This window comes from Amblyraja radiata, chromosome 7, assembly GCF_010909765.2.
Source record: "Amblyraja radiata isolate CabotCenter1 chromosome 7, sAmbRad1.1.pri, whole genome shotgun sequence".
Classification (NCBI taxonomy): domain Eukaryota; kingdom Metazoa; phylum Chordata; class Chondrichthyes; order Rajiformes; family Rajidae; genus Amblyraja; species Amblyraja radiata.
This window is the reverse complement of record NC_045962.1, coordinates 30841438-30866558: the sequence shown is the minus strand read 5'-3', so window position 1 is coordinate 30866558 and position 25121 is coordinate 30841438. Positions and strand designations below refer to the sequence as shown.

Sequence of the window (25121 nt, the reverse complement as noted above, 5' to 3'; positions counted from 1 at the left end):
CTTGATTAAGAGGTTTATTGTTGTATGCAAACTTAAGCAGTGTAACTGAAAAAGTACTTCATTACCAAGTACTTCATTGCTTCTAAAGATGGCATCAATTTCATCTATTCAGTAACCTTCATGTTTCTGAAGTTCCTGCATGATTTATTACTTGTGCAGTCAGCAGTTGGTGAAATCACTCACTTTGACAAGTCCATCATTTTCAGCTCTGTGGAAACAGATGCAGTAAAAATATGGATAATACGGCAGTAAACATTACTTCATAATTCCTTTTCCAATGCATATTTAAGCACAAGATTCCCTTAAAGAGATTAACTTTGATGATTGACATTAAACTTTGAGCATAAGCATGATTATAAATAATATTTCAGTTGTAAACAGTTCAATTAAGCATAACATTTTAACGGGAAAATTTTAAATTTAATAATAATCTAAATGGCATGTCATTAAATGGTCGCTGAAAATGAAAAAGGATAGCCTCTGTTTATTTTCAAGGAAAAGTTTGATATGCCAAGTTCATGTATAAATAGCTATAACCGGAACATCTACCACTACAATCAGACTCATAATTTCAGAAGACTTGAGCTTTAATCTTACCCTGAGAAACAGTTTGGTTCATTTTAGTGTAATAAAAAAAGACACAATCTCACTCACAACCCCAACTTAACTCCAACGTGTTCTTTTTTCAGTGCAGAAAACTGAATGGTTAGCCAAAATAATGCTGAGCTGAAATATTCATTTAAGGTATTTTACTAATTAAATATAGAAACATAGAAACATAGAAAATAGGTGCAGGAGAAGGCCATTCGGCCCTTCTAGCCAGCACCGCCGTTCATTGTGATCATGGCTGATCATCCCCTATCAATAACCCGTGCCTGCCTTCTCCCCATATCCCTTGACTCCTAGAGCTCTATCTAACTCTCTCTTAAATCCATCCAGTGACTTGGCCTCCACTGCCCTCTGTGGCAGGGAATTCACAACTCTCTGGGTGAAAAAGTTTTTCCTCACCTCAGTCTTAAATGACCTTTATTCTATGACTGTGGCCCCTGGTTCTGGACTCGCCCAACATTGGGAACATTTTTCCTGCATCTAGCTTGTCCAGTCCTTTTATAATTTTATATGTTTCTATAAGATCCCTCCTCATCCTTCTAAGCTCCAGTGAATACAAGCCTAGTCTTTTCAATCTTTCCTCATATGACAGTCCCGCCATCCCAGGGATCAATCTCGTGAACCTACGCTGCACTGCCTCAATCACAAGGATGTCCTTCCTCAAATTAGGAGACCAAAACTGCACACAATACTCCAGATGTGGTCTCACCAGAGCCCTATACAACTGCAGAAGAACCTCTTTACTCCTATATCAAAATCCCCTTGTTATGAAGGCCAACATTCCATTAGCTTTCTTCACTACCTGCTGTACCTGTAAGCCAACTTTCAGTGACCGGTGTACAAGGACGCCCAGGTCTCGCTGCACCTCCCCCTTACCTAACCTAACCCCATTGAGATAATAATCTGCCCCCTTGTTTTTGCCACCAAAGTGGATGACCTCACATTTATCTATATTAACTGCATCTGCCACGCATCTGCCCACTCATTCAACCTGTCCAGGTCACCCTGCAACCTCCTAACAGCCTCTTCACAGTTCACACTGCCACCCAGCTTTGTGTCATCCGCAAACTTGCTAGTGTTGCTCCTAATTCCCTCTTCCAAATCATTAATATATATGGTAAACAGTTGCGGCCCCAACACCGAGCCTTGCGGCACTCCACTCGCCACTGCCTGCCATTCTGAAAAGGACCCGTTCACTCCTACTCTTTGTTTCCGGTCTGCCAACCAATTTTCTATCCATGTCAACACCCTACCCCCAATACCATGTGCTCTAATTTTAGTCACCAGTCTCCCGTGCGGAATCTTATCAAAGGTTTTCTGAAAGTCTAGATACACTACATCCACTGGCACCCCTTCATCCATTTTACTTGTCACATCCTCAAAAAATTCCAGAAGATTAGTCAAGCATAAATCCATGTTGACTTGGACTAATCCTTTTACTGCTATCCAAATGCCCCATTATTACCTCTTTAATAATTGACTCCAGCATCTTTCCCACTACCGAAGTCAGGCTAACTGGTCTGTAATTCCCCGTTTTCTCTCTCGCTCCTTTCTTGAAAAGTGGGATAACATTAGCTATCCTCCAATCCACAGGAACTGATCCTGAATCTATTGAACATTGGAAAATGATCGCCAATGCGTCCACTATTTCTAGAACCACCTATTTCTAGAGCTATGTATTAGAACCTCTAGAAATGCAAGATTTGGTGAGAAGATTAGTGTAGTGGCCATTTGGCTTAACTTAGTATGTTATAAATTATGGCATTTGCCTTTAAATTTTTGTCTGCCTGTAATTATGTGGGTGGAATTTATTACATAGTCGGTGGCGCGTCTGCTGCTGGGATTCTTGCGCAGAAGCTTGTTGTTTTTTAGTTTAGTTCGGAAGAAGCATGGGGGAAGGCATAGCTTTCGACCATTTTCAGAGCTTTTTAACTTGTCAGAGCTTTCTAACATTTCGGAGCCACATGCCCGGAGTTTGACTACGAGTAAGATTAAAATGAACTTAAACAAGAAGAAGTTTGGTTGAATATTTCATTGTTTTACTTCGATAATAAGAAACTATTAATTAAGAGACTGTGTTTTGAAGATTTATCTTTGGACGGCTTCGAATGTCTCGTGGAAAGTTCCTATGCGTAATGACGCTATCTCCTTACCCGCTTTGTCTTCAACATAGTGGCTAGAGAAAGAAATTCTTAGAACGATATATTAATCTGCCACTACATCAAGTCAAAAGCTACCTTACAGACATGAGGTGGTAGAATTAGTCTCAAAGAAGGGCAGAAGATTGGGCTGGATCTCTGGAGAGAGATTAGTGCCAGAAGAATTAGTTCCAGAAGACCGGTTCCTAGGAAATGGAACTGAAGAAAATAGATCTCAGCCAGCGATTGGCTTTGAGATTTATTGCGACTTATCTAAGGGAGAAAACTTCACCACAAAATTGTGAGTAGAACAGCTATTATACTATGCTGAATTTGAAAGATGGAAAGCTTTAATTTAGAACAGCTTCTTAATAAGCTGGAAGATAGAAGTTACAAAGTCTCTGAAGGCTCGAGAAAGTGTAAAAATATTAGAAGCGAGAGTGACTGAAGATCCAGGTGCCTGGCCTTGGTTTGTTTTGAAGTTGAGATAAGACACATTCTTTCTGAACTGAAGTCACTTCTATACTTTGAAAATATTTGGATGTTGTCTGAAAGACCAGTTTGTTTTGGTTTCTTATCGGGTGTTTTGGAACATTCAGACTAATGTTTATCAATAAAGACTGAAGTAAACTGAAGAGCCCCTGTTTGTCCAATTAGCATATTTGGCAATCTGCCAAGACCTGTTTAAATCCATGGAGCAAGATGGATCAGGTGAGTCAGAGGAGCCACAAGGTGGCGAAGAGCGGCCAAGATATGAGAAGAGACAAGTTAAATTCACCGAAAAGGCCCGAGTTGCATTTCTGAAAAAAAACCAGAAGGAGAGAAACAAGTTATGGAGGAAGGAACTAATGGAATTAGATGAGAATGTGAACAAAGTGCAAGCTAATCTGGGCCAACTATTCAGCTTTGGTAAAGAGGTTGGGAGATAAGCATAAAGCACTTCTGGGTTCACTGCCGCCTCAGGAAGAACGCGAAAGATATATCCAGTGGTTCGAAGAAAAGGGGAAGTTATTTGATGATTCTATGGAAGATGTCAAGAGATGGTTAGCTGAAATTGAACAAAGGACTGCGTGTGTTATAGAAGGAGATGCTACTCAGCGAGGTGTCGAAATTGGACAACTTACTTATGGTACAGTTGAAAATGCGATGCAACAATGTGCTGAAATGGAAGAGGAGATTACACCACAAGACAGTATCTTGAATGTGTCTACACGAAGATCAAGACATAAATCTGGTTCTATAGCCAGTTCAATTTCAAGGACCTCGGCTCAAATGGAAGTTGAAGCTAATCTAGTCGCTCTCTCAATAGAAGCGGATGCCTTGGAGAAGAAACATGAGATTGAGCGGCAAGAAGAACAGCTGAAAGGAGAGATGAGGCGACGAGAAGAACAGCTGAAAGGAGAGATGAGGCGACAAAAAGAACAGCTGGAACTAGCCACAAAGTTGGCAGTTGTCAAATCAAAGAAGGAGATAATGGAATGTGAGTGTTCAAGATGCAACTCTAAAGCATCTGATGGGATGAGCTCTTATTACAGAAAAGGCACTGCTCAAAAGGAAACAACAGCTAAATCAAATCTGCAGCTAGAGGATTCCGGCCTCGTGACAGAACTAGCACGTAGCCAAAAGATGGACAAAACTTCAGCTCAGCAACTGGGTGCGAGACTGAAACAAATTACTTGTGGGGCGTCTGTCGAGGCTCGGGACAAACCAACAACTCAGTACGCTTTTCTACGCTCAAGCAAGCCACTATGATTATCAGAGGCCTGTCTATCATTCGTTTGCATCAAGCCAAGAAACTCAAGATAGATTCCTTGAATTGACGAATAATCAAGCTGAATTTAACAAGCTCATAGCTCAACAAAATCTCTCTTTCACTCTACCACCAATAGAAATTCCTACATATAATGGTGCTCCTTTATGGTATGAATCTTTCATAATGGCGTTTGACGAAGTAGCAGAAAGGAAAATTTCTGATGAAAAAGAGCACTTACGATTTCTGGCACATTACACAAGCGGAAGTGCTAAGGTACTTGTAGAAAGTTGTCTAAATAGGCCTGAAAGCCAAGGTTATCGAGAGGCATGAAGGTTACTTAAAGAACGTTATGGTGACGAACAGAGGATTGCAAACGCATACACGAAGAAGGCCTATGCTTGGAAAGATATCAAGCCGGAAGATGGGGAGGCATTAAGTGAGTTTGCGATATTTCTTTGAGGTTGTTGTAGCTCGATAAAAAATCTCAACCACATGGAGGAGATGAATCTTGTTAGTAAAATTAGAGCCATCATTTAAAACTGCCCAGACGACTTAGAGAAAAGTGGAGAGATAAAGCAAGCCGAATAATGGAAAAGAAGAACCGAATAGCCATGTTACGAGATCTGGTGGATTTCTTGGAAAGGGAAGTACGGTTCTTGTTAGATCCACACCACGGGAGTATTCAAGATCATGAACCAATTGCAACTGTCAAAGGGTACCAAAACTAAAGGAAGATCAGGACCTAAGGGAGGCAGTTTTGCTACCGTTATAATACCTGTGGAAACGACAGGTGGAATGAAAAGAGATGCATTGACTATCAAGCAAAAATGATTTTGTTTGTTACGTGATGAAGTTGGTCACACCATAAGGTGGTGTCAAAGATTCATGAAGAAGGAATATAAAGAAAAGGTGGATTTCTTAAAAGAGAAGGGAATCTGTTTTGGATGTTTGAAAAAAGGACACATGGATAAAAACTGTGAGAGTCCTATAAATTGTGATAAATGCAAGCAAAATCATCCTGAAGCACTTTACACTGTAAAGAAGAAGCCGGTGCAAATAGAACAGAAGGAGAAGCCAAATTCAGACAAGAACCAATTGGTTTGATGGCCGATATCAGAGCGGTGTTTCATTGTCAAAGTATCAGAAAAACACATTGATGTTTGCGATTCTTATGGTGGCTAGAAGGGGATATACAACAAGATCTTGTTGAAGGTACATTTCTTTGGAGCAGTGTCATTACCAAGTTGAGCGAACTTTGCATTAAAGAAGACCGCAGAGGACAATAAAGTTCACTTTCCAGAAGAAGTGATATCCACAGTGAAGAATAATTTCTGTGTGGATGATTGCTTAAAATCCATGTCTACGGAGCAGGAAGCAATTCAAATGGTAAAACATCTGACATCCCTCTGCAATAAGGGAGGATTCACGCTTTCCAAGTGGATCAGCAACAGTTGTGTTGTATTGGAAAGCTTTCCACCAGATGATCGAACCAAAGAAACCACAGAGTTGGATTTGGACAAAGACAATTTGCCAATGGAAACGCATTGGAACTGCACTGGTGCATTGAAACAGATGTGTTCAAATTCAGAATCTCGATTCAAGAGCAACCATGTACTAAGAAGGGGTATCCTATCCGTGATTGGTTCCGTCTACAACCCTTTGGGATTTCTTGCACTATTTACACTGCCAGCCGTTGATTTTGCAGGATCTATGTAAGGAAAAACTTGAGCTGGGATTTGAAATCTCTGCTAATCTTCCGGAAATTAAACAAAACATCACAGTTAATGTGACTGCTAAAGATTCATCAAACACAACAAATTATTTAATTACCCACTTTTCATCATGGATTAAGTTAGTGACTATGGCAGCTTGGTTTCTTTAACTAAAAACAAGCTTATTGCTGTTTCCTCGAAAAAGGAGAGAGATTACTGAAGGCATCTTTGAACCTTAAATACTGAAGGAAAAGGTTGGAAAGAAGATGAATGTTTTTAAGGCATCATACGACGTACAGGGTTTACATCTTGATGATCTCCTCAAAGCGGAAGATGCGATTATCTCTTTCTGTCAAAGACAGAAATACAAAGAAGAAATATTGACGTTAGAGGCTGTAGTACATGGTGTCAAAAGAGATAGTCAATTGTATCAGCTTGACCCAGTATTGGAGGAAGGACTTCCGAGGGTGGGTGGTCGCCTAAATAGATTGGCAATGCCTGAAGAGGCTAATAAACATCCTATTATTCTCTCGAAGGACTTTCACATATCAACATTATTATTACGACATGTTCATGAACAGGGAGGAAGAAATTATATGCTGTCCCAGCTTCGTAAAATATATTGGATTATAATAAAAAATTGTATTGTGTGTAGGTGACAGCGTGGGAAGGTTGGAGAACAGAAGATGGCAGACTTACCTCTGGAGAGGATTCTACCTGATAAGCCTCCATTTACAGATGTGGGGGTGGATTATTTCGGTCCTATAGAGGTTAAGAGAGGACGAAGCCTTGTAAAAGGGTACGGTGTAATCTTCACTTGCATGGCAAGTAGAGCAGTACATGTTGAAGTTGCATCTTCGCTTGACACAAACTCCTGTATTCATGCATTACGGAGATTTATCTGTCGACGAGGTCAAGTTTCATCTTCAAGATCAGATAACGGTTCGAATTTTGTTGGAGCGGAAAGAGAATTAAAAGAGGCACTTAAAGGCTTAAATCAGAATAAGATCCAGAATGCTATGCTTCAACAAGGGAAAAGATGGAACTTTAATCTTCCAACGGGTTCTCATCACAGCGGTGTATGGGGAATGGTTGATCCGCATGGATGGAAATGTAATACACTCTGTTCTTAAACAAGTTCTGGACGACGAAGGATTACAAACTTTATTCTGCGAAGTTGAAGCAATTTTAAATGATCGACCTATTACCAAGAGTTCTGATGACCCGAATGACCTGGAAGTACTAACACCAAATCATATTCTTCTGTTGAAGACCAATCCAACACTACCACCTGGACTCTTTGTGAAAGAAGACTTGTATATAAGATGCAGATGGAGACAGGTACAATATATGGCAGAGCTTTTTTGGAGGGGATGGATACAAGAATATTCGCCTCTGATCCAAGAGCGACAACGATGGTCAAGGATGAGAAGAAATTTAGTTCCAGGTGATATTGTTTTGGTGGTTGATTCTACTGCATCACGAGGATCTTGGTTGATGGGAAGGATACTGGAGATCATGCCTGACATTAAGGGTTTCGTGTGCATGGAAGAATCGCTGAAGAAGTCTGAATGCGGATATATAATGCATGCTATTTTTTGTTTTTCATATATGTTAAGCCTTCATAGCTACTTTTTTGATGTCTATAAGTAATTGCCTCGTTATATACTCAGAACAATTAGGGGCCAGTATATAGTGGCCATTTGGCTTAACTTAGTATGTTATAAATTATGGCATTTGCCTTTAAATTTTGTCTGCCTGTAATTATGTGGGTGGGAATTATTATGTAGTCAGAGGCGTGTTTGCTGCTGGGATTCTTGTGCAGAAGATGGTAGTTTTTTAAGTTTAGTTCGGAAGAAGCATGGGGGAAGGCATAGCTTTCAACAATTTTCGGAGCTTTCTAACATTTCGGAGCCACATGTCGGAGTTTGACTATGAGTAAGATTAAAATGAACTTAAACAAGAAGAAGGTTGGATGAATATTTCACTGTTTTACTTCAACAATAAAGAAACTATTAATCAAGAGACTGTGTTTTCAAGATTTATTTTTGGACGGCTTTGAATGTCTCGTGGAGAGTTCCCATGCGTAACTATGCTATCTCCTTACCCCCTTTCAACATAGTGGCTAGTGAAAGAAATTCCTTGAATGATATAATAATCTACCACTACAATTAGTATTCTTACATCAATGCTTGTTGGCTATGAGGGGCAGGTATACTTCCTGCCAGGCAACCATATTGTCTGATTTGACCCATCCTTCCCTTGAGCCATCATCTCATCTGTAGTGCCATTGGATAACTAATCTGTCCTGCATCAAAATAATTGGGGATCCAGGAGACTTCAGATGCTGGAATTTTGTGCAAAAAAAAAAAGGGCTTGAGGAACTCAAAGGGTCAGGCAGAATCTCTGGAGCTAAATGGACAGAACAGTAAATGTCCATTTCCCACCACAGATTCTGTCTGTCCCGCTGAGCTCCTCCAGTACTTTGTTTTTTGCTCAAAATAATTGGACTTCTCTAAAGGTTAGGAATTGGGAAGCCCCCAGCCCTTCCAGTACAGAGTCTCCAGGCTCCCAAATCTCTCCCCCAATAGCTCTTCCAGAATGCTCTACAGGCATCAAGAAACCAAATGTATTGTTGAATTTTTACACCAATGTGTAATATTTTCTGGGATATTCTGCTATAAGCAAAAATTGATTGTAATTATCTGGTTACAGCCAGAATAATTGATTCCTTAAAATTGTCCAAGAGAAAGCAATTAGCTTGCCCTGAGAGGAAGGGGATCGCTGAGAGCAACTTGGTATGTTTAATAATGCATGCAAGTTCACCCGAAACGTCTGTCAGTTTCATGGTGTAATGACAGTAAATGCTGACAGTTTTACTGTCAATATCAAGGCTTATAACTTTGGTAATTTTAACAATTTCCTTCTAGTGGGGATAGATAAGTTTGAACTGAATGTTCATTTCAATGTAAAATGACTGCCTAATCTATTCCCATTTTGTTGCTGGTTGAAAACTAATTAGTATGAAAAGGTAAAAAGCATTTTGCTAATAGTTCTTGGGGATTTGTTTTACACTATTGAAACCAAACCTTTGTTTATCTGATATGTAGTATTTCCTCAGGTTTCTGAATGATGAATTTGAAATCAGACTCAATTACAACTCTTCCTCGATCTAGCTCATTACCCTGAGATAGTACTTCTAGTACCAACACATTGCACTGTCCTGTACCAGATACAGAGGGACCATCTGTAGGGGGACCAGGGTGGGATGGTGGGTTTTCCCTTGGTGCTCCAGCTTCTTACCACATTCCAAAGACATACAGGCTTGTAGGTTAATTGGCTTCGGTAAAAATTATAAATTGTCCCTAGTACGTAGGATGGACTCAGTGGGTCGAAAGTCTTGTTTCTGTGCCGTATCTCTAAACTAAACTAAAGTTCATTGACACCAGAATTGTGGGAAAATGTCAGGTGCCTGCTGCTGAGATTCCAGAATATTTCTTACAGCTCAAATCAAAAGGCAAAGCTAGGGTTGGAACTTTACCTTGGATCAAGGCTGTAAATGATTTCAACATTTAAAAAAATATCTGTCACATTAAAAAAAATGTTAATTTAAACATATAATTTTGAGATTCTTAAAAAAAAATACATTCTGTGCCTCTTGATCCACTGTCTGTCTGAAGAAGGGTTTCGGCCTGAAACGTTGCCTATTTCCTTTGCTCCACAGATACTGCCGCACCCGCTGAGTTTCTCCAGCACTTTTGTCTACCTTTGAAATTAATGGGCTTGCCAATCCTATAGCAGATTGGATCTGGCGGTGTTGTTATATACTGCATAAGGAACCCAGTTATGTAGCATATTAACAGATGCAGTGACATCTGTCGAGTAAATCCCAGTTTACACCAGGTCCACGGTCTGAGATTTAATTCTATTGAAATGGTTGAACTGGCATTTCCCTTCAGAACTGCTGTTGCAGCCTGGACCATTTGCCCTGTTAACTATTTATAGTATTCTTTGGTCTTTTCAATTTGTTCTTTTGAGAGATAATCCTCTTGCGCTTCAGAAATAAATTTTAAAGTATAATTCACTTTGAATCCTGGGTATTTTAATTTGTTCATCAAATTAAGTCATCTTTCTTACGGTCTTCTCTGTTCGTATAATTGCATTTGTTCTCAAAATTAAGATATAATAGTTTTTCAAAATAATTGTGGGACAGCTGTCTAATTTGCTTTGTCATCAAATTGCCTTTGTCTCATTCTTTATCGTCGCCTATAATTATGTCCCAATACATTCAGACTAGGAGAAAAATTCCATTCTTTTGTTTGTCACCTCAGCTTTCTAACAGAATTTAGTTATTTTTCTCATGAACAATAAAACGTGTCAATTCACAGTAACGTGTGACAATTGGGCAGACTATTTCAGAAGAGAGTTTGACAAACAGCAAGTAAATTTTGTATGGCTCGATTAAGGATCTTTTAATATGTCGAATAATTTCCAAAGCACTTTCATGGTCCAACCAGGAAATTGTAAAAATCATTTTGAAAAATATATCAAAAAATTCATAACCTGAATATATGTTTCAACGAATCTGAGAATATATTCTTTAATTGTTTAAGATTTAGAGGAAAGTTATTTTTTGATACTCTGCCACTCAATTGACAGTGATTAATCTACAGTAATACATGGAGAATACTCGGCTAATAAAAGGGATACAATAAAACCACAAAATATACATGTATAGATCATTCAAAGCACAATCTACTTACACCTGCCGTTCAATGTTGTTAAGCATCTTTTCAATCTGTGATCGATGAATTTCGCCATCTATCATGGCAAGGTAACTGTAGAGGAATCTAAATGTCGTGTAAGGGATTCGACCACCATCTTCCCTCGAACTTAAAATCTCGAATGCATATTTCATGGCATTTGTAATGTTCTGTAGAGGAAAAATATCAAAATCTTTACAGTTTGCAGACAGCTTCAACTGTAAAGGGATGAAACTTAAGCATTTCTGAGTAGTTGGTTGGCGGTTTCCAGTTTTTTAGGAGCCTTGAAGCTTTGGCAAAGCCTTTAAGAGAACCATTAAAAGCATTTTCAAGTAACTTAACTAAAAAGCTTTCTTTCTCCTGGCAATTGATTTCTCACATTAAGAACAGAAGAAGAAAAAGAAAACGGAGAGAGCCCTCCATCAACTTGAGCCTGCTATGTTAATATCATGCCTTATATTCTATCCAAGTTCCATTTTCCACCCTACCACTCCTGCTTAGAGTGCATTCAGAAAGTATTCAGACCTCTTCACTTTTTCTACATTTTGTTACCTTACAAGCCTTATTCTAAAATGGATTAAATTCATTTTTTAAATCATCAATCAACACATAATACCCCATAATTAAAAAAGCAAAAACAAGTGTTTAAAATTTTTTGCAAAGTAATTTCTGCAGCATTGCAGGTTCCGAAGAGCACAGTGGCCTCTGTCATTCTTAAATGGAAGAACTGTTTACCCCCTGATTGCCATAATGATAACATTCTATCAGCTCCAAAGGCTCCAAATTCCAAAGGCTCATCACCCTCTGAGAGAAGAAATATCTCCTCGTGTCAGTCCTTCAAGCACCGTCGCTTAGTCTCAAGTTGTACCTCCACCTTGTCCCATTTGCCCATCACCCGTACATCTATCCATCCTGGTTTCTTCTCCCTTTGCCTACCTTACCTCTTCCCTCCCCATCTGGCTCCATCTGCCCATCATCACTCCCTCTGTTTGTTTTATTGCTCCAGATTTACATATCTACAGTCCCTTGACTCTCCTAGAATCTACAATATGAGGATTACATTAGCTAGCCTTTAACCATCAGTACAATCCCAGAATTCATGGAGTTTTGGAAGATGATGACCAGAGACACACACCTCGTTCAAAACTCTGGGAAATAAGCGGTGGCACAATGAAGCAGCGAATAGTGTGCTGCCTTACACCTCCAGGGACCAAATTTCAGTCTTGACCGCCAGTGGTGTCTGTGTTACTGTAAATTGCACCTTGTGTAAATGAATAGTAGAATGCTGAGGAAGTTAATGGGAAAGTGGGGAGAATAATGGGTTTATCAGCTTCTCTGGTATTGTTGACTAATGTTTTGTTTCGGTTTCTTAATCTAGCTAGAACCTTGATTTCCTAATAATAAAAATCTTAACATGTTTCGTATGTTCCCTGCCACTGGCATGAGACTCACTGGCCTCCAGAATCTTGCCTGTAATATAAAGATCTTTGTTATCCCAGGCAATCTCCTCTCTTGCCTTTCAATAACCTGGAATAGATCTCATCAGGCCCTATAGACTCATCCGTCTGAATGCTCTTCAAGAGACTCAAGAGACCTTCTTTTTGATCTGACACTGCCCTAGCATGTTAGTACACCCCATACTGATCTCACTATGCTCCATGTTTTTCTTAATGGCGTATACCAAATTCAAAGTACTTGTTTAATTCTTCGCCTACATCTTCTGGCACCAAGCATATATTCCCTCCTTGTCCTTGAGAGGTTCCTACCTTCTCCCTCGTTGCTCTCTTGTTTTTAATGACAGTATAACAAGCCTTGGAATTCTCTTTAATCAAACTTGCTAATTACATTTCACAGCCCCTTTCAGTCCTTCTAAAGGGCCTGTCCCATTGTACGAGGTAATTCAAGAGTTCTCCCGAGTTTTCCAATGATTTGAACTCGGAGAATCTCCGTAGCAGGTCCGTAGGAGTTTGTGGATGTCTTGTAGCGGCTCGTAATGCTAACGGTAGGTACTCAGGAAATCCGGTAAACTCGTGACGTTTTTTCAACGCTGTGAAAAATGTTCATGAGTAAATAAATACTTGTGCTGAAAAAAAGTTACTTTTTACTCGTGCGAGCCACTAAGAGACATCCACGAACTCCTACGGACCCGCTACGGACATTCTCCGAGTTCGAATCAGGGGATAGAACTCTTGAATTACCTCGTACAGTGGGACAGGCCCTTAAGTCCCTGCTTGATTTCTTTCTTGCTTGTTTTTTGTTTTTTAAAGACCATGTCTGATTTTATCTTCCTAAACCTTACACATGCTGTATTTTTATTTTTGGCCAGATTTTCAACCTCTGATTGAAGGTTCAACGGTTATTTTGCCATTGTTATCCACTCCTCCTGTCTGGAACATGTCAGTCCTGAACTCTGAACTGTTGGTCTTTAAACAACTCCAACATGTCAGATGTGGATTTACACAATAACAGCTGCTCCCAATTTACTCACCCTAGCTCCTGCCTAACAATGCTATAATTTGCCCACTCCCATTTAGTACTTTCCCCCAAGGTTCACTTATCTGTATTAATACGGTTGATGGCGTCTGACCTGCTATATTCTACATCTGCTGTCAAATGCATTTAAGCAATTTTTAATTACCTACCTAAATATATAAATGCTAAATTATGTTTTGGATATGATTAATAGAATAAATAAAATTTACAGGCTTTTTAACATGATTATCTTCTATCCTTTGCCTTTTTCTTTAGGCTATCCCTCTATTATGTTGTACCTCGTAGGTATTGCATATTACATTGAAATTGTTTTAGTGCATTAAGTTATTGTGTGTTCTTGTTCTTGTTCTTAAGTAATGATGTTCTTTAAATCTAACTATGTAACAAAAATCAAGAGTGATTATTTGTCATATGCACCGGATATGAACCGGTACTATAAAATATTTACTAGTGTTTCAGACCCATTAAATGCAACAGCAACTACAAATATGAAATAAAATATCAATTATTCAAAGTAAATTACACCGATAATGAAAAAAAACTAAGTAGGTTGACCAACCATCATAGTGCACAATCCACAGTGATTCAGAGTGGTTGAGGTATCGTTGTGGCTCGGGCTGTGCAGGTTCAAAAATCTGATGGTGGATGGGCAGAAGCTGTTCTTGAACCTGGAGGGAATAGTTCGCAGGCTTCTGTACCTTCTTCCTAACAGTAGCAGGGAGAAGAGAATGGTGTGGGTCTTTGATGATCATAGCTGCCTTCTTGAGACACTGCATGCTGTATATCCCTTTGGTGGGGAGTTCAGTACCCATGGTGCACCAGGCAATATCCATAATTTTCTGCAGCTTCCTTCATTTAATGAGTGTTTGAATTTCCAAACCAGGCCATGTTACAACCAGTAGTATGCTCTCTTTCATACACTTGTTGAAGTTAGATAGAATGTTCAGCAACACACTCCTCAAACTTCTGAGAAAATAAAGGTGTTGATGAACTTTTTTATGAATGCATCAACTTGCTATGCCCAGGACAGATCATCTATGTCTACACCTGGAAACCTGAAGCTATTGACTCTCTCCACCACCATCCCGTCAATGAAGACAGGAGTATAGTTATTCTGGTTTCCCTTCCGAAAGTTGATGATCAGCTCCCTGGTCTTACTAATAATGTTGAGAACAAGATTGTTGCTGCGACACCACTCAAACAGATTGTTGATCTCCCTCTTATACTCTGACTCATTGCTACACAATTTCATCCAATGATGGAGCTATTGTCGGCAAATTTAAAGATGGTGTTGGAATCGTGTCTGACTGCACAATCGTGGGTATAGAGTAGTGCAGGGGACTGAGCATGAGGCCAGGAACTATCTCTCTGCCGATGGTCTAAAGAGAGGAGGTGTTGTTGCCAATCCAAACTGATTGAGGTCTGCCACTGAGGAAGTCAAGCATCCAGTTATAGGACTGCAGTAAATTAATGCAGCTACCTATTGAAAAGGTTATGTAATTTTCTTTTAGTATAGATTGTGGGTTTTATGCACCATAAAACATGGTTGCCATTAAACTGTTAATTGAGCAGAGATTTATTATAAACTATATAACAGTAGAAGAATACTCACAGGATCAAGTGTACTGCAGCACAATGCAAAAAATTTCATCCATTCAATCTCCACGCCAAAAGCACCGACGGTCATTATGCGTCTTAGTGTATCTGCTGGCAGGCCGAGATCATTCCATTTTTGTTCAACTTCTTTTGCTGGTATTATTAATCTTCCATTCACCTTGCAGAAAAATAATGATGAACTTTGCTAATAGTTGATTTACTAATAGCCTTATATTCATTTTTCAAGAAGTTTGACTGAATTCAGTTATTAGGAAGACGATAAACATAGATTTTAAGGCACCTGATCATATGTTAAAGACATCTCAAAGTACTTTACATCCACAAAATAATTTTTAGAAATGCGCTAACTATACTTAATTTTTTTTTAATACACCATCCACTAACTGAAGTGAAATGAATAATCAGGTAGAAAGTTCTCAATTATCCACCATCTGTTTCAACAAGGCTTATTTCAGCATAACGGTTTTCAAATGTGGGCTTGGTATTCCATTCCCAGACAGACAGGAGCCTGCTTAGTTACACAAATCTTGCACCTATTTTAGGACTCCATTTGGAAGATTCAAAGAGCAGTGCTCAGAGCATACACCACATATATTGCCAGTACCATTTCTCCATGTGTGGAAAGGTCACGTCGAAGATCATCACAGGCACCGCCATAAAGGGAAATCTTGTCGCAATGTGAATTTTTTGTTGGAGCAGGAATAGGATTGCTTCTTTGTGTTCCACAAAAACTCTGCCTGCCTTCTGACATCCTGTGCTGCCATGCATCTCCTCCCCAAACCGTCCCACGCTAATGACATGGAAGATCATGCAATTGCAGTGGAAAGTCTGCAGCCTCCCAACAAAATGAAAATCCACCAGAAACTCAAAATGGATCTGGGAGAAAATTATATACCTTGCATTCTATCCATATCTCATATGCTGGCTTTTTTTTTTAAAGGGCAATTTATAACTTTGAATCTTATCTTTTGTACATTCGTATTGCATTCAAGGCCAAAAATTGTATTTTATAATCTTTTGTTAGAAATCCTTTGAAATTCTGCTATGATTTTTTCTTTTGTTTTTAATTCTAACTCCAGAAGCCAAAAAAAGATCTAGTCTGGCTGTGCACAGGTTTGCCAATTGTTTGCCAAAAAAAAAACTCCCTCACCCAGGGATATATTTTTCACTACTTAATGCAGCACTCTGATGAATAAGGTCTGATGATACAAGATGACACATTTGTAAATCATCCCTATTATCTAGGATATAGGATAAGGCAATGATAAAACAGTAGATTCTTACTGTATTCATTTGAAATTTACTATGATTAGCGTCATTCACTGATTGGCTTGTCCACTTTGAAGAAGGATTATTTAATCCCATTGTTAAACTTCTACCTTTCTATGTAACTTTCTTCCTTCAAGTTGTTTGTTAAAACCTCCTCTTTAAGCATGAAGCCAAGTATCCTCGTATCTGCGTCTGTGTCAGGATGTCAATGTTATCACTTACATAGCTGAAAATGGATAAGGCTGGCAAAGATCAGTATTTACTGTCATTCATGATTATCCTCGTGAAAGTAGTGGTGAACCCGTTATGAATTTCTACAGTGCTTCGAGTGACTGGTCGACCCAAAACGCCACCTATTTCTTTTCTCAAGAGATGCTGCCTGACCCATTAAGTTACTCCAGCATTTTGTGTCTATCTTGAGTGTTGCCGGGTATGTCCACCATAGGTCCTTAAACGCACTGACGAGTACTTTTGGTCAGAGTATTTATGTATCTGTTGCAGTTTATTAAGGGTGTTCCTTCCTACATTTGAAATTATGTTTTTGATCCATGATTAGATTGAGGTCTGGACTTGAGCTTCTTCGCAAAAACCAAATAGGTCATTGGGTCAACTGGTTATTAATGATGCTTTTCATCATACTTCATACTGATGATTGATGATAGACAGAGCAACTAGTTAGATTTGTCCATTTTTTTGTGGACAGAACTTACCTGTGGGATTTTATTTTCTTCATGTACCAGTGTCGTAGGTCTCCAACTCTAGCTCTCTGTATGTTGAAACATTTATTTTCTCAATTTTCCTTGATGAAGAATTATTGACTTGAAACATTAACTGTTTCATTCTCCAGAGATGTGGCCTTGCCCATTGAGCATTCCCGCATTTTCAAATGCTGTAGAATGTTTAATTATACTAAAGGCACAATAATCACATTTTTGAAGTGGTTTGGAACAGACAGCTAGCTTTAAATAACATATACTTGCACACTTTTCTTAACTCAATTTATTGAAAAAAATCTGTTAGTATTTCAATTATCTCTGTTGTAAGCTGTATAAAAATTTCCCCCTTTAAATCTCACAAACTTGTATGCTTCACTGAAAACATAAATCTGTTAGCTTTTTTTGTTACTGAGTGGAGGTGGCTGGGTAGGAAAAAACAACCCATTGTTAAGCTATGTGACAATAGAATAGCAGTTTCCTATTACGTTGGATTGGAAATTGATACCATGGTTTGGTTTGCCAGTAAGCAACTGTAATTGAATTTTTATGTTCACAATTGATATTGTGATAGATTGTGGTATTCATTGTGGTATTTGTCACTTTTAACCTGAAGCACAATTTCAGTATGCACAATTATTTTCTCCACTAATTATGTTTAATGGCCGACTCACTTGCTAACCACGATATATCATGGAATGAACCTGGTGCTCCCCTGCCTCTATTTTGTCCCAGTTGGCAATATCAGTACAACCAGTGGATAAGCTATTCAAGAAGGAACTGCAGATGCTAGAAAATCAAAGTTAGACATAAATGCTGGAGAAACTCAGCGGGTGCGGCAGCATCTATGGAGCGAAGGAAATAGGCAACGTTTCGGGCCGAAACCCTTCTTCAGACTGATGCAAGGTGGGGGGTGGGGCGGGAAGAAGAAAGGAAGAGGAGGAACCAGAGCGCTGAGGGAGAGCTGAGAAGGGGAGACAGCAAGGGCAACCGGAAATTGGAGAAGTCAATGTTCAAGCCGCTGGGGTGCAGACTCATATGAGGTGCTGCTCTTCCAATTTAAGCTATACCATTGATATCACTTACTTCTGAGTTGTGGAATAATGTTACTGAAAGTTAACACCTTTGAACACCAAGAGGTGAATGGGCTGCCGAGTACAGCAGTAATATAGAAAGCTGAATTTTTTAATTTTAATTCTGGTGACAATTCAATCACGGCCAGAATGAGACTTCGCAATTCCACATTTCTAATTAAAGGCTTCCAAAGTTGAATGTCACGATAGAGCCACAAAAAAAATAAAATAATTTCCAGCTTCTTCCATAACATTGATTTCTCATTCTAAATGGCTGCAGTGGGATTAGTTTGTGTAAATATTTTTTGCTGGCAGAATGAAATTCAACAGGGAACTTCACCATGGGATTACATTTAAGAATAGGAATTTAGTGAAGCATATGATTCAGTGCTAAGAGTAATTGAGTAATCTGGGGGATATTCAGATTCGTAGTTTGTGCTCGATGGTGCAGTTTTCTGGATAATGCTGAAGTTAAGAATGACAATTGATTATTTTTTTTTTGTGGTGTTTCTTCACGGCTACCTCTGGGTTATTATCAGTCAGGAACCAAAAGGTGTCTGGCACATAGTAACTCACAATCTAGCCTACAGAATTTATCTGTGAACTGGAGAAGGGAGCAGGTTAACTGGTCGTAGCTTTTGCTCTTGAAATTTTACTGCTGTGAATGCCTGGCGTTTGAACAATAATGTATGCAATGAGTACAATAACATCATTACCATTGACTTTCATTGTCAGGTGCCTGCAATGAGAGCATTTTGGAATAATGTTGCCAGGTGTCTGAACCAGGACAGTCCCTGAAAATTAGCATTATGGAAGTGAGTCCTTCTGCACTGTTTCATAATGAATTTTTGATATGAAATGGATTATAGAACATAGAAAACTCCAACAGGAACAGGCCCTTCGGCCCACAGTCTGTGCCGACTGTGATTTAAACTGTACATGTCCCTGCATATGGTATATTTTCATCCATTCCCTGCCTATTCATGTATTTGTCTAAATACTCTTCAACATTGTTATCGTATCCCTTTCCATCATTTCTACTGGCAGCACGTTCCAGGCACCTTCCACTCTGTAAAAAAAAAACTTGTCTTGCAAATCTCCTTTAAACTGTCACCCCTCTCAGCATCTGATACTGAGAAATGGTTAAAAAAGAACAATCCAAGCTCATGCTCTCTAATGCATGCCACATCCTGATAAACTACTTCAGTACACTCTCCAAAGCCTTGCCATCCTTCCTGAAATGTGGCGACCAAAACTACACACTATATTCCTAATGCAATCTAACCAAAGTTTTATATAGCTGTAATATAACTTCTCAACTTTCATACTCAACATCCTGACCGATGAAGGCCTTCTTATGCCTTGTTTACCACCCTAAGTACGTGTGTTGCCACTTTCAGGAAGCTAAGCACTTGCTCCCTAAGATGCCTCTGTACATCAGTGCTCTAAGACTCCTGCCATTTGATTTATGCTTACTCCTTGATTTTGACCTCCCCAAAGTGAAACACCCGATACTTGTTCGGATTAAATTGGCAACAACCTACCTTGCTGTCCACAAATGGTTGTGTCATCTGCACCAAAGGGGACCTTGTCAAATGCCTCCCTAAAGTCCATGTAGATATAACCTCCCCCCACAGAAAGCCCTGCTGACTATCCCTCATACGCCTATCCATTTCCAGATGCGAATAAATCCTATCCCTAAGAATCTTCTCTACCACTGATGTAAGGCTCAACTGCCCATAACTTAATGTTTATAATCTTTCATTTCCTTTTAAGATGTTGTTTTCACTCTGCAATATTCACAAGGTAAATGCATATTCCAGATATCCCTATAAAAATAAATATATTATAATTTCAATGCTTAAATTTGAACATAGAATAATACACCATAGGAACAGACCCGTTGGCCCATGATATCCATGCTGACCATGATGGTGACAAGTCACTTCTGCCTATAGATAATCCATATACCTCCTTTCCCTGCATATAAATGCCTCTTAAAGGCCACTGTCATATCTGTTCCCACCACCGTCCCTAGCAGTGTGTTCCAGTAACCTACCACTCTGTGTAAAAAATCTTGTCCCATGTGTCTCCTTTAAACTTTCATCTAAAAGCTTTGCCCACTAGTATTTGCCATTTCCACCATGAAAACAAAAAGATTGACTGTCTACCCTGTCTATCTCTCTGATAATTTTATAAACTTCAATCAGGTCTTTCCTTTACCTCTGATGCTCCAGAGAAAACAATTCAACTTTGTTTAATCTCTCTTTATAGCCAATATCCTCTAATCAAAGGTAGCAGATTGATAAATCCTGCTGCACCTTCTCCAAAGCCTCCACATTAATCCGATAATAGGGCGACTAGAACAGCACTCAATACTCCATATGCAACCAAAGCTAAGTTTTATAAAGTTGCAACCTGACTTCCTGACTCATTGTCCAATGCCTCTGTACATCAATGCTGTTAAGAGTCTTTTCTATTTACTGTATATATTCCCCTTACATTCGACTTCCCAAGGTGCAACACCTCAATTCCTGGATAAAATGCCTGGTTGCAACACTATCTGCCATTTCTCTGCCCTTATCTCTAATGATCTATATCCTGTTGTATTGTGAAAGAAAGCTGGAAGGGATGAGGGACAGGTACTAGGTTGACACAGGAGAGTTTTTTGATAGGCAGATGGTTCAACAAAGGCCAGAGATGAAAAGACAGAAAATGTGAGGAAAGGATTGAAGGGTTGCAAATTGTGAAGTTAGAGGATGGAATGTAAGTGGAAGGGGAGAGTGGATAGGGAGGGGAGGGGGGGGGGGAGAGAAATAGGTCCTCACACCTTTCTTGAACAAATGAATGACATTGACTGTTTGACAGTTTTTTTCAACAATGCCTAAATAAACCTATGATGCTATAGTTAAATAATTTTGGATCACCAGTGACTTAAATAACACAATAGATTTTCACTTATTTAGCTGAGTGAAAACTAATTTGCTTGTTTCATAGAATATTGTTATTAGTAGAGTTATCACTAGTGGGATAATCTAGGACCCGAGGGCACAGCCTCAGAATATAAGAGTGTACCTTTAGAAAGGAGATGTGGAAGTATTTCTTGAGCCAGTCGATGTGAATCTGTGGAATTCATCGCCACAGACAGCAGTGGGGGCCAAGTTTTGGGGTATTTTTTAAAGCGGAGATTAGTAAGGATGTCAAATGTTTTTGGGAGATGTCAGGGAAATGGGGCTGAGAGGGAACGATAGATCAGCCATGATTGAATGGCATAGTAGTCACGATGGGCCGAATGGTCTAATTCTGCTCCTATGACATGAATTTATAAGTATAATGTATTGAAACCATGAGGATAATCCATGGCAGTCAATGCAATCGTGATAATATGAGCTAATAACAATTAATTTGCTGTTTTTTAATATATTGACAAGAATAATTGTTACTTAAAATAGCCTTTAATGCATTACATTTATAATCAACAAGCACGCAATTTAAAAAGGAAACAGTTTTAGTTTCTTACTTGTGCATGTAAGGCCCGTAATAAACCCGATGTAAGTGTTGGTTTGCATGGAGGTAGAGATGATGAATTTTCTTCCTTTGGTTTTTGTGAACGGAATGGCCCATTGGACATGTTGTTAAAGTAACTGTAAAGGAAACATATTGAATAATTGCACCTTTCACATAATGTGATGGATCGTCTGTTGACATAACTTCACCCATTGCTTGACCAGCACACCAGCAAGCCCCAGCACACTAGTGCAGTCCAAGGCCTTTCCCTGTGCAAGTGCCCAGCTGCATGAACAGAAGGCCCTTGACAGCCAGGGAATTGACAACCCAAGGCTCATTGGCTGCCAAAAATTACTTTAACATTCACAAATTTCAAGAACATCTAGGAATTGTTTTAAAAAAGTATTAATTGTTAAGTAATAAAAATATTAGAGAAAAAAATTAAAGTGTTCAGAAAAACTCACATGCAGAACCAATTAGCTAAATTTAAACTAACAAAATCAAATAAAACAAAAAAGGTCAACTTCCCTTTCATTTCAATGGGGCTGCTGTGTTTCTCATTGTGCAGATTTCCTGATGTGGGAAGTCTGCAGATGTTTGCTTTTTCTAAATGTTCTTCCATGAAGAACAGTATTACTAGCTACCAAACACAGATATAAACTGCTTGATATATTGATCCCCATCATATCATAACTTCTAACAAACAGGACACCCAACAACATATCACACACAGCACTACACCATTCCCATATTTTACCTCATGTACTTATTCAAGTCAGTATGAAATATAGGGCTCAATTGACCACTTCCTTCTCTACTGCTGGAAAAGATGATTCATAACCAGCACCTGCAGCCACAACCCAAAAGGGATAAACATAGACATGTACAACAGCCCATTTAACCCTTGCCTCACAATCCCTCAACCCCCATCATCCAGAGGTTCCCATTATTGAGTAAGCATTACCAGGGTCTGCTGGTCACAATTGGTATTGAGACCATTGAAAAAGACATGTTTTTCCTAGTTCTCTTCCCCACATTCCATTTCTTCTATTCCTAATCTTGCTGCTTTATAAACTGCTAACAGTGTAGAATTAACCTCTTTTTGTTTTCCATCTCCACCTTCCATCAACCATATCCTTTTAGATAGCTAAGGACTCTCACTTGTCAGGCAGTACAATCATTGGACTGAGTCATTTAATTTGAAAGTCAAGCTGTTCAAATATCCAGACTTTATTAAATATTAAAGTTCATTTGTATAGTGGAAGGTGCTCTGTTCAAATAATAGGAATAGACCAGAAACCTCTAATTTATATTTATCTCGTTTCTATGAAAAGTTAAACAGTATATTCACGGCTCAGTTGTAGTGAGGATACATTAAAACCATGTAATTCCAAGATCTGTAATAATTTAGTCATGCCAAGAGATAATACTGGGACAAACTTGAGTCCCAGCATAACCACTCAGACACCCGTCAACTGTAGCAAGGCCTGAATACTATAGTGGGCTATAAAGTGAAATCAAGTAGCATCACTGGTGATAGTGCGGCCTTCCTGGATGAACTTAATGCATTCTATGCTCGCTTTGAGCAGAAGGCCAACAAGGCAATGACATCCATCCTGACAGACTCAAGTGTGCCTGTTCCCATGATCACAAGTTGCTGAAGTAAGATTGGCCTTCCTGAGGGTCAACCCAAGGAAAACATCTGTCCGAATAGAGTCTCTAGCTACATCCTTAAGAACTTGGTGCCTAAGAAAAGCAGGATCTCATGCCTTAATGACTACCATCTAGTGACCTTGGCATCCACCATAATGAAATGCTTCGAGAGGCTGGTTATGGCACATATTAACTCCAGCTTATAAAGCATCCTTAATCCATTGCCGGTTGCCTCCCACCACAACAGGTCCACAGCTGATATAATTTCCCTGGCCCTACACTCATCCCTAGACACCTGGAAAAGAAGAAAACATCCTCTCAGTCAGAAAGACAAAGGACATTGTGATTGTCTTCTGAAAGCGAAGCAGTACACATACCCCCGTATACATTAATGGTGCCGAAGTAGAGAAGGTCAAAATCAAGTTCCTAGGAATAAATTGCACCAGCAATTTGTCCTGGACCAGCCACATTAAACCTATAGCCAAGAAAGCATACCAACACCTCTACTTCCTTAGAAGACTTAGGAAGTTCAGCATGTCCCAAAACAATCCTCACCAACTTCTACAGATGCCCTGTAGAAAGCATTTTATTGGAACGTAATGCAGCCAGGTTTGGAAATGGCTCCATCCAAGACAGCAAGAAATTCCAGAGAGTTGTGAACATAGCACAGACCATCACACAAACCAACCTCCCTTCCATTGATTCCATCTACACTTCACACTGTCTCGGCAAGACCACCAGCGTAATCAAGGAAGAGTCCTACCTCAGTCACACCCTTTTTCCCCCTCTCCCATCGGACAAGAAGTGTGAAAACGCATACCACCAGATTCAGGGACAGTTTCTTCCCAGCTGTTATCAGGCTACTGGGTGTTCCTCTCATCAGTTAGAGTGTAGTCTTCATCTCCCATCTACCTCGTTGGAGATCTTTGAATTATCTCTAATTGGACTTTACCGGACTTGAATGTTATATCTTACACTAAATGTTGAACCCTTTATCCTTTATCTGAACGTTGGAAGGGTTGATTGTACTCATGTATAGTCTTTACTTTGACTGGATAGCTTTTTACTGTACCACGATATGCGTGACAATAATAAACTAAACTAAACTATCCTTTGTGATAAATCTTAATTAATAACTGCTGAGCCTGTATAAATCAGATCATGCTTAGTACTCCAGTGTATCTTAAAGTGGTGCAGTGGCATTTGTGCCAGATATTATGGAGCGATCTATTATTTTTATATCTTTTGGGTCTTCGGGATGTACATGATGAAATGATTGAGGTATAAATATGCTCTAAGATATTTAGCTTTGAAATATAACCTACTCTGTGGACCACTGAATTATGTCTGCAGGCTGAGCCCTGATGCAGTCTTTTGTGTACTGTTTCAGAATATCAGGAAGTTGTGTTAGAGGAGCCATTTTCTGCGATGAAGGCATTTTGAACAGTCCTGTGAAAACATTGAATTAAATTTGTTTACATTGGCATAAATACAGTATTCCTCATATTTAAATCGTCAGTCTTGAAGGTATATAGGGCATTCATAAACTGCTACTTAGGTCAGAACTGTAATCACACAATGATGAACTTATTCTCATCAGATGCAAACATCTCATCAATAAAATTATAATCAAATAAACATCAAGTTTTAAGTCCAAAATGTCCTTAACATTTTCCAGCGCTACTTTTGAAGTCTTGTTATTGGATTTTTCTTCGTACTAATTTGATATGATATTGCTTGGGTATTATTTGATGCAATTTCAACAAGCTGAGGATACATAGGATATTCACATGTCACAATAGCAAGTTTAAAGGAAACATT

At 39.1% G+C, this 25121-nt stretch overlaps 1 protein-coding gene across 1 annotated transcript; it reads right to left on the bottom strand.

Annotated features, from left to right (window-relative positions):
* Positions 1–24743, bottom strand: LOC116975226 (ropporin-1-like). Its single transcript, XM_033024031.1, has 5 exons — positions 24626–24743; positions 21661–21784; positions 15081–15242; positions 10976–11145; positions 1–208 (listed from the first exon to the last, which is right to left on the bottom strand). The coding sequence occupies exons 1-5, from the start codon at positions 24736–24738 to the stop codon at positions 160–162; spliced, it is 618 nt and encodes a 205-aa protein (XP_032879922.1). The 5' UTR covers positions 24739–24743; the 3' UTR covers positions 1–159.
* Between the last annotated feature and the right edge of the window lie 378 nt (positions 24744–25121).

Coding starts and splice junctions, on each gene's coding strand:
- LOC116975226 (XM_033024031.1), bottom strand. CDS start 24,738: ATGCCTTCATCGCAGAAAATGGCTCCTCTAACACAACTTCCTGATATT. Junction 21,785..24,625: donor ATAATTCAGTGGTCCACAGA/GTAGGTTATATT, acceptor TTTCCTTTACAG/TTACTTTAACAACATGTCCA. Junction 11,146..15,080: donor GCTGCAGTACACTTGATCCT/GTGAGTATTCTT, acceptor TTTCCTCTACAG/AACATTACAAATGCCATGAA.